We start from the raw sequence: 13588 nt of genomic DNA, 5'->3' as shown, positions 1-13588 counted from the left end.
AATAATAATAATAATAATAAATTTGCTGGACACTAAAATGTGAAACAACGGTCTTAACAAAGTTAACTGAAGTTTTCAATTTTGTATGCAGAATCAAACTCCGTCCACACTCAAAACTCCTGGATCCTCAGTGAACCTTGCTTCTGTAAGAAAGATGCAAGAGGCTGGATGGTCTGCAATCTCCAAAATGGACAGAAGAAATAAAATGAAAGAAGCTGGAAAACTCTTTTCATAAACTAAAAAGTTAGTACTGTTAAGTAACTAATGGTTTTGCTTATTACTTTATTTAAATCAACATTACCTTTGTTATATGATATTATAATAACGTTTTTACACTAGCATATTCTGATTAAATTGAAAAGACTGAGTACTTAAGGTATAAAAAAAAGTTTCTCAAGAGCTTATAGCCTGATCCATCATCCTTTCCAGATACAGCTGCATATATGGGGAAAGGTCAGGTTCAGTAAAGCCCTCTTTCCTCCCTTCTGGGTTCTAGCATACTAGTAATTTGTACACAGGGTCCCGGGGAGAAGAATGATGCATGTAAAGGTTTATGTAGGACTATAGTGAAAATGAAGGCTTGTACACCAGTATGTGTCCCATAGCAGATGAGGACTGGAGGAATAAGGAAGGAGGGCTCCAGTGAACCCCATGTCAATATTTTCAGCTGCAATATATGTTAGTATAAGCAGGTAAAAGTCTGAGAGCTTTTTTACAGTTAGGAAAATTACAGTTTCATTAAAATATGGATAAGAAACATTTATTTTATTAAATTAAGTACAGTATTTTAATCAGTCTTTATTGTTACAACCATAACATAATAATAATTACTACAAAGCAAAATGTTCACAATAGCAAAGAGATCTAATTAAGCTGATTGAATTAACATGTCATAAGTTAGTACTATGGCCTATTCTCAGTATGAATGAAGCTGGATCCAGCCCAGTATTGTTGTGAAGCAATCAAACTGAGTACCATTCATCATTAAGTTGCAAAGAATTGTTAGCTAGTCCTATATGTGTTGTAAATGGTTCTATGTTTTAATAAACTTCTTCATTAATTCTGTTTTCTGGATGAGCACATTTATTTTAGCCACTTTGAAACATCTGAGTTCAGTCTATTATAAATCTCCTGGTGGTATCTGAAATGTTTCATAAGTTGGGAAAAAGTCCTGTTCTTTTTCTTCTGGGAGAGATTCCAGTCTGAGATGTCCTGGTTGAGCACTAAATGGTAAATAATCATTTTGAAGCTCATCATCTTCATACACCATGTTTTGATTATATATTCTTGGTGCATCATATAGCCCTCCTGATATTACAAGTACATCATCAGGAATTGTATATCTGTCCACTGTGAAAAGTTTGAAAAAACTGATTATTAAAGAAAGATAACAGAATCAAACAATCTCAAGAATTAAAATTCTTCCTTGTATAATGTGTTTGAATTGTATTGCAAGGGTCTAAACTGTATTTACAAAATGTCTAGTAAGGCAAAGAGCCATAGCTATTTTTAAAAAGTGTTACTATCAAGATAAATATTTTTACTCTGATCCAAATGCCACCTTATCTTTCCTAGTTCCACCATCCAATCATCAATCTCCTATATCTGCCAAAAAGAAAAAAGAAAAAGAAAAAGAAAAACCTCCCAAACTTTAGAGCAGTGTGCCATATATTCCAATGGACTTCCATCTGAGCACATGGAATAATTTCGTGCATCTGCATAGTCCTCTTGATAAATATATATACTAACCTGTTTCAGAAGAAGTATCATAGAGTGGGTGGTGGGCATATTGATTCCTTCTCTTTCTATATTTATTGAGAACATAAACAGTGAACCCTAGGATTGTTAGTGCAAGAAGAATCGAAAAACTGATTGTTAGAATGGCTTCTGACTTCTTCAAACGACCAGCTCCTGCTGAAATGAAAGAATACAGACAGCTTACTCATACATAGGTTTGTCAGTTCAGGATATTCCCAGGCCCTGAGGTTTCTGGGTCAAAGCTTGAGACCTAGGGACAATCCTGGTAATATGATTAATTGTTATGCATTACATAACAACCACAGTTGGTCACAGTTGTCATTCAAACTCTCACACACATCCATTAACACCCACTTTTCTTGTTTAGAAATTAATACAGAAATCTTAGCTAACGAGGCTGCTACCAGATCAAGATGAAATAAGAGGATTCTTCCTTCTCATTTACTCTGTGAGGTGGAATAAGGAACATTTAATGTCACGTATTCACTTCTAGCCAGAAGGTGGATGTAGAGTAGAGTGGATCATGAACCCTGGTGCTTCAGAGACTGGGAAGGATGGCAATCTTGACCACACTCTAATATTGTTTGGTCACATGTGTCCTAGTTTTCATAGCAATAGCAAGTACATTTCTATACTGCTTATCAGTGCACTTGAGCGGTTTACAAAGTATAAGCTCATCTGTGACATGTTGGAAGATAATTTGCCCTTGCTCGTGTGTTGCCTACAGGAAAGGCAGATAGCAATCCTTTGCCTTTTTGTGGTAACTCAAGACTGCCTGCCTTCCATCTTAGGCTGCCCCTGTAATGGTGCTGCTGTTGATATCTGCTGTCTGCCTCTGATTTTCAAATTTAAGCAGAAACCTCCTGAACTTGAAGCAGGTTTGCTATTATTACCTTGAGTAATAACAATTCTTACTGAGGTGAAGCAAGCTTGTCCCATTACCTCCAAAACTACTGCACCTTATAAGTCTTGCTGAAAGTGAAGGCAAAAAGGTACACCTCCTTCTGGCCTCCCATGAAGGACTGGGAATCATATGGCCCCCATGTTGTTGGACTGAATTCCAAACAGCCCTTGCCAGCACAGCCAATGGTAAGGAATGCTGTTAACTGCTGGAGGACCTTATGATTCCTTGCCCTTGGGGTGGTGTATTTGTTTTGGAGATGTGTCATATTTGGTTATGTTAAACTGTAACATAAACACTATAACATAAATATAACAATAACAAAAATAATTTAAACTGATATTTAAAGTGAAATATGTGCTTTCAAGCCACCCATCAACTTTTGGTGATTTCATTAATTTCATCAAGTTCTTTTAGTCATTGGATATTCAGTGATGGTTTGCCATTGCTATCCTCTAAATATAGCCTTACATCACTTGGTATTCCCTGGTGGTCTCTCTTCCAAATACCAACCAAGCCAGATCCTGCTTAGCTTCCAAGATTAGACAGGATCTGGTATTTCAAGGTATTTAGGCAAAAAAAACTATATGTTTAATTAATAAGGAGATATAATACAAATTAAATTTAGTGAGTTGCTCAACCAATATAACTGAACTTTGTAATATTTGCTTCAAAATATGAATTAATGAGGAATGAGGAAGGGACATCAAGAAATATATGTGGATGACACCATACTAGTAGTGGAAAACATAATGGAACAATTACTAAGGAAGGTCAAGGAAGAAAGTGCAAAGGCAGGCTTATTACTGAATAACAAAAATAATGACCATGGAGGATCTACCTAGATAACAAGAATATTGAAATAGTTAAATACAGTAGTTAAAGATTTCCCATACCTTGGATCAAACACTGATAAGAAAGGAGACTTCAGTCAAGAAATAAGAAGGCTAGGAATGGGAAGGACAGCCATGAAAGAACTAAAGAAGACCCTAAAGAGTAAAGATACAGTAGGCCCATTGGAATTTGTCGAAGTCCTATTTATCCGCCAGAGATGTTAAACTTCCATTAAATACAATTGCATAGTAAAATTTTGTCCCTTATATAAAATGGTAAAATCAAGGTTTGCTAGAAATTCTGGAATTTATATTTTTAAAAAAATATTTTCAAGCTGGTAACATGGATGGTTGAATCCATGGATAAAGAATCCATCACCATGAGTCAAGGTCGAGTCAAGGGCAGCTCACAACAAACAACAACAATATTATATTGCTTTGTGAATAAAATAAGATTTACACAACATAAAAGTAAGGGGGAAGCAAAGCGAGGATTAAACTAGGCTAGGTTACAGAAGGCAAGACGGATAGGAAAAGACAGATTCTTAAACTGCATCTATACTGCATAAATAATCCAATTTGACACCAGTTTAACTGCCACAGCTCAATGCTATGGAATCTTGGGATTTGTAGTTTTGTGAGCTATTTAGGCTTTTCTGTCTGAAAACTCTGGTGCCACAAAAAACTACAAATTCCAGTATTCCATGACAGTTAACGTGGTCTCAGCCTGGATTATTTCTGCAGAGCAGATGCAATCTTAGAGATCAAGCTTAGGCAACAATGAACATCCTCAACATAGCACTTTCCACAATTTCCTACTAAATGTTAATTCTAACATATAAATAAATTAAATGGTGCAGGAAAAAATAAGGTTACCTAACTTAAATGAACTCACACAATTGCTCTTCAAACACATTTTGACTTAAAAGAATCAATGAGATTTTTGCTCCAGATTTGATGTTAGAATTGCCAATAAACAAAGCTCAACTCTTTTGCACCTCTCCATATCACACCATCTTGGTATTTACATTTATATGGTCATATCAGACACACAGGCTTGCATCCTGCAGGGAATATATCATAAGGTAAATTTCCCTTATGCATTTGTATGTCTTTTATTGGGCACTGCAGAGGTGGATATTCTGTCCCTCCCTCTGCAGTGCTCAAAGCCTCCTTGATTTAGTGAATAACCTCTGAAGCCCCCTACACAACCATTATGTGCTTGAGGGAGAGCAGGCAGGATTGCAGAAGCATTTGGTTACATCCCCATAGATGTGAAATGAAATGATGCCATCATCACTGAGATCTGCTGGGGTCCTTTGGAGATCTCAGTGCTGCTGTAATCATTCCATATCTGGCCACAGGACCTACTATGCTATGATGAGCCATAGGCCTGAATCCAACATCCTCTTAACATAGCATAAATTTCCACATGTGATGATACACTATGGCAGCACTACACAACACCTGTGCAGAATAGCAACATTGCACAACACATGTCAATGACTAAGTGCCATTGTGCAATGCATGATATGCAATGCACAACCACAAGGCAAAGTATAGGATGCACAATGAAAATGCAAAACAAGATTCACAACTGCAATGCTCAATGCACAACTTGGAAAGAAAAGGCGTAGAGGAACACGCTGTCTGCACAACACCACTTCTGCCACTGTCAGCAGACTACATCCATTATGCAATGGTGAGCATTCATTCATTTAATTTCTATGCTGCCTTTCTCCCAGAAAGGGACCCAAGGTGGCTCACAAAAACTTGTTAAAAACTTATTACAATAAAACAATTAAAACCTCACAGAAATAATATAAAATTATAAACATTAAAACTGCAATAAAACCACAATACCCAACCCATATAACAAACACACCATATAAAAAAGCCATCCCATGATTACACATTAAATGCTGGCCTGAATAAAACCATTTTTGCTTGCTGATGGAAGGCAAGCAGGCACGGGACCTGCCCCACTGCCCATGGAAGGGCATTCCAGAGGGTGGGAGCAGTCACCAAGAAGCCTCTCTCTTATGTCCTTACCAGGCAAGCATGTAACGCTAGGGGGACTTAGACAAAGCCTTCTCCTGAGGATCTTAGGGCTCTAGCAGGTTCATATGGGGAGATACTGTCTCTCAAATAGTCTGGACCTAAGCTGTGTAGGGCTTTATAGGTCATGACCAGCACTTTGAGTTTTTGGCCCAACATGGTTAGCATGACGTATGCATGTATATGTCCCCAAGTGAATTCAGGCCTTAATATTCACCTTTTCCTCACTACCTTTTGACATTTGAATCTCTAGATCATGTTGGTCTATGGTGAACTGGGCCAATCTCACTTAATCTGAAACTCGTACCAATTAGTCTAAATTGCCCCCAATTTGCTTCAAAATTTGGCAACATTGTAGAATCCTATCAAGTATATAGTTAACCCGTCATTACCTGGAAGCTGATTTGATGAAACTGAAAGCAAAAGCTTGCTACTGATTAGTGGCACACTTGTTGAAACCTGGGCTATCAGGTTCGACGTAATAGCAGAAGTTGTTTTGAGATCGTCAACAGTGACTTGAGATATGGATTTACTAAAGAATGACTCAGAAGGAAATGTTGTCACCTCCTTTTTAGTTTCAGGAGTAATATATGATGAACTGTTTGTTTCAGTGATAGGAGAGTGAGTGCTTTGTGACAAATAAGATAATAGTGTAGAAACACTAGAAGTGTTCATAGTTGTGGCATATATATTCCAGTTGGCACTTGCATTACGTAAGGCAGTGTTGCTGTCTGCTTCTTTACTGGTTAATGTGGCCATTTCAGTCCATCCAGATGTGGTAGCATTTCTTGCTTCATGAGTTGCCATTGTAGTTGGAAGCAGGTAGCCTGTAATATGAAGTAGAACAGTCTAGATTACAACAGAAGCTATAAAATAAGCATAGTATGTTTTCCCATCCATTATCACTGTTTGCTTTTCCCAGACATTTGAGCTTTATAGTTTCTTCTTGTGGACTGAATCTGCAAGACTATCTCTGCCCCAGTTTGAGCCCTTTACTGGTACACACATTTGTTTTAATCCAAACTGAAATAAATTTGGAAAGACACAAGAGAACCCCATTACATAGCCACACTGGTGCAAAGGAGTGTTTCTTGCTGTGTGCATATGCTCACTGAATCAGTTCATGTTCGGTCACACAACCATGGCAGCTGTGGTTCTGTTAGGTTTTTTTTTTAAATTTACCACCACAAATGTGCATATTTGCATAATCAAATGGCCTTTCCCTGTTTTCCATGATGCTGACTGCCCATGGGTCCTTCTGTCAAGTGAAGGAGCCTTGTGGGCTGAATCTGTAAGATTGTCCCTGCCTCAGTTTGAGCCCTTTACTGCCACACCTATTTTGATCCAAACTGAAATCAGTTTGGAAAGCCACATAGGGCCCCCATTATTTAGCCACACTGATGCAAGGAGAAGGTGAAATGCACACCAAATTTAAAAAAAGAAGAAGGGGGGTGACACCACCTTTTCTGAATGCTAATACAAACAAGGGGGTTACCTCTCTATGGCAGGAGTGATCAGGTGACCTAGATGACCACCCACAACCTGCACTTAGGGTAGAAATTGCTCAGGTATGTAGTCCCCCCTTTCCCTCTTGATGACAGTTTGATTAATATAGAAAGCTGTTTTACTGATGACAAATCCAGTTTAAATAGTGCTTAATGCTTAAATGGAGCCTTTAGTAGGCTGCATTGCCTTTTACCCACTGCCTATATGGCAGCGGGTGAGACATATTGCCATCAGAATAATTTTCAAAACTCTTTTGCAGGCAGTCAGCCAAAACCCCTGGCCACCTCCTGTGGCAATCTACTGGGTGAGGAGTGATTTGAGACAGAGGGTAGAAGATCAAAAAGAACAGGATAAATATGGCATGAATAGGAGAGAAATGGTATGGCAATCATACAGAAAGTTCTGTGATATTACACTGGGATCCTGGACTAACTTTAGCAAGGAAAAGGTACAGAAAGTTCTCCCCAAGCAGATCTGCAGTGGCGATGAGGCAGCACATAAAGGGAGAAAGCCAAACATGAGACTTTCAGGAAATCAACAAGGGATCAACTTCTGGAAGGAGAGGGAGGATAACAATGGAGAAAGCAAACCAGTTACTATGCCCTGTACCATCCCCTGCTCTTTAGCTCTCCTTCAACAACCCAACTACAACATCTCAGGGGCTGCAGCTATTTACTCTGCTTGGGTCTTTTCTGAAGAAAGAGTCAGAGAGACCCCAATAATCAGATCACCAGCAAGCTGCCACACTAGTACTTAGAGCCAGTATCATCAGAAGCATTTATGAAAAGGGGAATGGTATAGGTCTCATTCTTCCCTGGCCTTCAGGATGTCCACCAGAAAAGTTGGAAGTTGAGGCCCAGGGGAGGGGGAGACTTATTCCAGCCTTCACTTAGGGTCTGAAGGGCAGAGCTTCAGCTTTCTAGGGGGTTATTCAGAGGGTGAAAGTAATCCTAGTAGAATGTGGGTTGAATCATTGTTGTTCACATGCATTTCAAATGCACCTGAGTAAATTTGGAAGGGGGGCTGCCAAAAACCTACTTAACCCAGGATACTAGATCTCAGGGTCCCTCCCCCCCTATATTTTTCTAAAAGATTAACATGTCAGATGTGTGAATAACCAATACGAATAGACCTGGGATAAACTGGGATAAAACTTGGTATGCCTTGAGTGTGTTTTGAATAGCCCTGGTGGCACAGTGGTTAAATGCATGTACTGCAGCCACTCACTCAAAAACATAAGGCTGCGAGTTCAATACCAGCAAAAAGGGCTCAAGCTCGACTCAGGCTTGCATCCTTCCGAGGTTGCTAAAATGAGTACCCCGATTGTTGGTGGCAATTAGCTTACAGTTGTAAACCGCTTAGACACTGTTAATTCAGTATGAAGCAGTATATAAATGAAGCTGTTTTGAATACATCTGCATCACCAACTTCAACTCTGGGCCTGAACAGACAGATTAAAATAAAGCTGCTTCAGGTCACTTTGGAGGTATGCTGTTTAAATGACACACACATCTTAAGATGCTAGAGGCTGCTCCAAACCTGTGCTTGTCCTTAGGACTGGAGTGTGGCTTTGGTGTGGCTTCTAGCCCGTTAAGATGTATGCATCATTTAAACAGCATATCTCCAAAGTGACCCAAAGCAGCTTTATTTTGGCCTGTCTGTTCAGGCTCTTTATTTGCAATTCTGACACGTGTGAACAATCGAACTTGTAGAAATGAGCATAGCTGTGATTCTGATTAAAAAAAAATAGTGTGAACAACAAAACCAGAATGTGTCAGTGAGATTATTCATATAGTTGCACTAACAAAAACAACGTCTGAATAACCTTTAGGAAGGAGAGCGAGATGAGGCTATCTTTCTTTAATTATTTATTATTATTATTAACCTTTATTTATGAAGCGCTGTAAATTTACACAGCGCTGTACATGCAATCTTTTTAGTTAGACGGATCCCTGCCCTCGGGCTTACAATCTAAAAAGACATGACACAGAAGGAGAAGGGAGTGGTGGAGGGAAAGGGTAAGAGGTCCAGCAGTTCCTCTTAACCTCCAAGGCCTGGACCAAGGCAGATGGACTGGAGGGAGGGCTTGGCTTCATAATGGATGGTTAATTATTTTCAAGGGAAAATACATACTCTCAAGTAGGATAATGCATATACAGTACATAGCAATACAGGAAATGGTTTGATAAACAGGCACCAAAGGAACATCAAATAGTAAGCGACAATTATGCAATGCCTGAGAAGGCTTCTCTGAACAGGATGGTTTTCAGCTCCGTTTTGAAGCTGGTTAAAGAAGTGATGGCTCTTGCTTGTGGGGGAAGAAGGTTCCAGAAGTGAGGGGCAGCAAGTGAAAAGGGGTGAATCCGGGATGGGGCAGAGGAAATCCTGGGCTGAGACAGCAGACCTTGACTACCAGAACGGAGGGCCCGAGTGGGAAGGTGAGGAGAAAGAAGGTCTGATAAGTAAGGAGGGGCCAGTCCATGGAGGGCTTTAAATGTCGACAGCAGGAGCTTATACTGAATGCAGAAAGGGAGGGGGAGCCAGTGAAGGGATGCCAACACAGGAGAGATGTGGTCAGAGCGGTGGGTGGAAGTGATAATGCGTGCAGCTGAACGCTGAACAGAGATTAAAGGATGGAGGTGAGAAAGAGGAAGCCCAGCCAGGAGGACGTTACAGTAATCAAGTCGTGAGATCACTAGGGCATGGACCAGGATCTTGGCAGTAGAGGCGGAGAGATATGGTCGGATTTTGGCAATATTGTACAAAAAGAATCTACAAGCCTTGGCTGTGGTCTGGATCTGAGGGATACACGACAGAGAAGAGTCAAAGATAAAACCAAGACTGTGGGCTTGCTGGACTGGTTGAATAGAAATGTTGTCCACAGAGACAGAAAAGGAGAGTTGAAGGGTGGGCTTAGGAGGAAAGACAAGAAACTCTGTCCTGGACATGTTGAGCTTCAAACGCCGATGACGTATCCACTGCGAGACAGCTGTGAGGCAAGACGAAACTTGCTGTTCAAGCCTTGGAGAAAGGTTAGAGGCGGAAAGATACAGCTGGGTGTCATCGGCATACAGATGGTAGGAAAAGCCAAAAGAGCTAATGAGTTTTCCTAAGGACAGTGTGTAGAGAGAAAACAGAAGGGGACCCAGAACAAAGACCTGGGGAACTCAAACAGGTAAGGGAACAGGAGAAGAAGTCTGACCGCCAGCAACTACTGCAAAAGATCTGCCAGACAAGTAAGATCTAAACCAGTCAAGAACAGAGTCTGAGAACCCAAGGTCAGAAAGTATATCAACTAGAAGAGAGTGATCAACGGTGTCAAAGGCTGCAGACAGATCAAGAAGGATGAGAACAGAGTAAAGGCCATTAGCCTTGGCCTGTAAAAGGTCATTCGAAATCTTAGTGAGAGCTGTCTCAGTAGAATGCCTTGGGCGGAAACCAGACTGAAAGGGATCAAGGATGGAGTTGGCTTCAAGAAACTCAAGACAGCGAGAATAAACAACCCGTTCCAAAACCTTAGAAAGAAAAGGAAGAAGAGAAATCGGACGATAGCTAGACAGAGAGGAAGGGTCAAGAGAAGGTTTTTTCAGAATTGGGGAAATGAGAGCATGTTTGAAGTCCGAAGGGAAGGAGCCTGTAGAGAGAGCGAGATTGAAGATATGGAGAAGCGAGGGCAGAAAGGAGGGAGCTATAGAGATTAGAAGACGAGTAGGAATTGGATCAAGAGAACAGGTTGCAGGTTTGGAAGAGTTCATTATTATTATTATTATTATTATTATTATTAAACTTTATTTCTATAGCGCTGTAATTATACACAGCGCTGTACAAAGTCGGTAAAATTAGAAGTAAATAAAAGCCTGCCCAAGGCGTACATTCTAAGATAATAACAATTAAAAGAGGAATAGATAAAATTACCATATAGAAAGGAAAAAACAGAGTAAAAACATCAAATATCAAACAAATCACATCACATCAAATATTGTCAGACAGCCAGATAACAATCACAAATTCCCTGAGAACGCTTCCCTAAACAATATGGTTTTCAGCTCAGCTTTAAAGCTGGTTAGGGAAGTGATGAGCCGTGCATGCAGAGGAAGAAGGTTCCAGGAATGAGGGGCAGCAAGAGAGAAGGGACGGATCCGGGATGGGGCAGAGGAGATCCTGGGTTGAGAGAGGAGACTTTGGCTACCAGAGCGGAGAGTGCGAGTAGGGATGTAGGGAGAGAGAAGATCAGTTAAATAAAGAGGGGCCAGCCCATGCAGGGCTTTAAAGGTGAGTAGCAAAAGTTTGTACCTGATGCGGAAAGGAAGAGGGAGCCAGTGAAGGGAAGACAACAGAGGGGAGACATGATCATAACGGCGAGCGAGTGAAATAATGCGTGCAGCTGAATGCTGAACAGAAATTAATGGGTGGAGATGAGAGAGGGGAAGCCCTGCCAAGAGGAGGTTACAGTAGTCTAGTCGTGAGACCACTAGGGCATGGACCAGTGTCTTTGCGGTAGAAGCTGAGAGATATGGACGGATTTTGGCGATATTATAGAGAAAAAATCTACAGACTTTGGCTGTAGTCTGGATCTGTGGGATAAATGACCTTTGATAAACAGGCACCAAAGGAACATCAAATAGTAAACAGTTCAGAAGTGTAGAGAGTTCATCCAAAGAGGCAGGAGGAAACACAGAAAATTTGTTAGGCGAGGGTGATAGAAGATTAAGAGCAGAAGAAGAATCGGGGGGGGGGGGGGGGACTATCTCAGAGCGAATAGTGGAAATCTTAGAGATGAAATAATTAGCAAAGTCATTAGGAGAGAATGATGAAGAGACAGGAGGAGAGGGAGGTTTAAGCAAAGTGTTGAAGGTGGAGAACAAACGCTGCGGGTGCCTCTCATTGGCGGAGATCAATGATTTGTAATAATTCTGTTTTGCCATAGAGAGGGCGCGTGAGAAGGAAGAAAGAACAAATTTGAAATGGATAAAATCAGCCCACTCTTTGGACTTTCTCCAAAGACATCCGGCCGCTCTAGAGCAGGACCGGAGAAACTTAATGTTGGGGGTAAGTCAGGGCTGAGGTCTAGTCTTAGAGGAAGAAGTGCGTACAGAGACAGGGGCAAAATGGTCAAGAGTTGAGGAAAGAGTGGAGTTAAATAAAGACATAGCTGAATCAGCAGAATCCCCGAGATTTAGGGAAGAGAGAGATGAATCCAGGGTCAGACCAAGATGGTTAGAGCTGACAGATTGAAGATCACGAAAATGGCGTTGAATAGTATGGCGAGGAGGAGGAGTATAAGTAAGAGCAAAGGAGATTAAATGATGATCAGATAGTGGAAAGTCAAGTGCCAGGTAGTCAGAAATAGCGCAGTTTGCAGCAAGAACTAGGTCAAGACACTTTAAGATACTTTATTGGTCATTGACAAGAAGCCAGTGATGTAACTGGTGCTGGAATTGTAAATAAAAATCTGAAGCCTGGAACAGAGAAAAGTACTGACAGTAAGGGCTGTTCGACAGTGGAACACATTCCCTCGGAGTGTAGTGGAGTCTCCTTCCTTAGAGGTCTTTAAACAGAGGCTGAATGGTTATTGGTCACAGGGGATGCTTTGATTTTGATTTCCTGCATCACAGGGGATTGGACTGGATGGCCCTTGTGGTCTCTTCCAACTCTACGATTCTACGATTCTACTGCCTTTAATATCAGTTTCCTATTGGAGATGAAGGACAAAGAAGGGTCAAATGTACTGTTACCTGGTGGCCTTTGCACAAGGTGGCAAACCAGAAGTGAGGAAAAGGGATGGCCCTGCCCATCTTTGGCTCTAGCTGTGCCTGCTATCTGCATATGGCACTGACGGATTACATCCCCCTCCTGGAAAGCAGTCCTCAACAGAAAAGATATGTTGTATACCCTTACTATATGATAAAACAAAACAAAACCTCTCTTTCTTTCTCACCTCAGACTAGCAATTTTCCTAGAAATGCAGTATCAGTGTGTGGAGTGGGAAAGTTACCTAGTTTTAGTACACAGAAATAGACCTTGGTGAAACTGATCAGATATAATCTGTCACCACTGTTTCTGCCCTGTTTAAATGGTACTCCTCTACTTCTAATCTCTAACTTGAAAAGACCAACCAGTTCCAAACACAACAAAGTAGGATAGAAATAATTAAAAGCAACATCCCAATTCAGACTCAGCAGTTTATACTTAATCCATTTCTGCTTCTCAAGAGTACGCTCAACTATTATGTTTCTAAATAATAAACTAGAAAGTACAAAATATTTGTAATAACAAAAATCTGAACCAGATCTCTTAGAACTCACCAAAGATAGAAGAAGGAAGTAATGGCTGTACTTACTGGGCAGCTATTCTGAGTAGCAGGTACTATGCCTTATCATGTTTCTGTGTATTTAATAAACTAGGGGAAATGTTCGCTAGAGGGCTGGACAAAGCATAAAGAGGTCCCTATGGCAACAAGGGAAACGATAAAAGAGTTCAGAGATTAGTCATGTAGAACAATAATTGGCTGGGTTGGGCTCACCTGTCATTT

General features: G+C 40.7%; 2 protein-coding genes across 7 annotated transcripts in view; one reads left to right on the top strand and one right to left on the bottom strand.

Moving 5' to 3' along the window:
• The window catches only part of SYCP1 (synaptonemal complex protein 1), an 80647-nt gene extending 79629 nt beyond the window's left edge, over nt 1-1018 (top strand). For all 6 annotated transcript variants that reach the window (XM_089514336.1, XM_089514339.1, XM_089514337.1 and 3 more), the window contains exon 33: nt 92-1018. In XM_089514336.1, coding sequence (XP_089370462.1) covers nt 92-235 — 144 coding nt within the window. In that variant the 3' untranslated portion in view covers nt 236-1018. The remainder of the gene's footprint in view (nt 1-91) is intronic.
• A 102-nt stretch (nt 1019-1120) lies between these two features.
• LOC149315876 (uncharacterized) lies at nt 1121-6784 on the bottom strand. Its single transcript, XM_089518280.1, has 4 exons — nt 6733-6784; nt 5943-6377; nt 1750-1914; nt 1121-1350 (listed from the first exon to the last, which is right to left on the bottom strand). Exons 1-4 carry the CDS (start codon nt 6782-6784, stop codon nt 1121-1123), a joined length of 882 nt encoding a protein of 293 aa, XP_089374406.1.
• Between the last annotated feature and the right edge of the window lie 6804 nt (nt 6785-13588).

The sequence above is a fragment of the Sceloporus occidentalis genome, unplaced genomic scaffold (genome assembly GCF_023333645.1).
Source record: "Sceloporus occidentalis isolate IW3139 unplaced genomic scaffold, rSceOcc1.0.p SCAF_3, whole genome shotgun sequence".
Lineage (NCBI taxonomy): Eukaryota > Metazoa > Chordata > Lepidosauria > Squamata > Phrynosomatidae > Sceloporus > Sceloporus occidentalis.
Note: the sequence above shows the minus strand (reverse complement) of the source record. Positions and strands in the feature narration are given on the sequence as shown.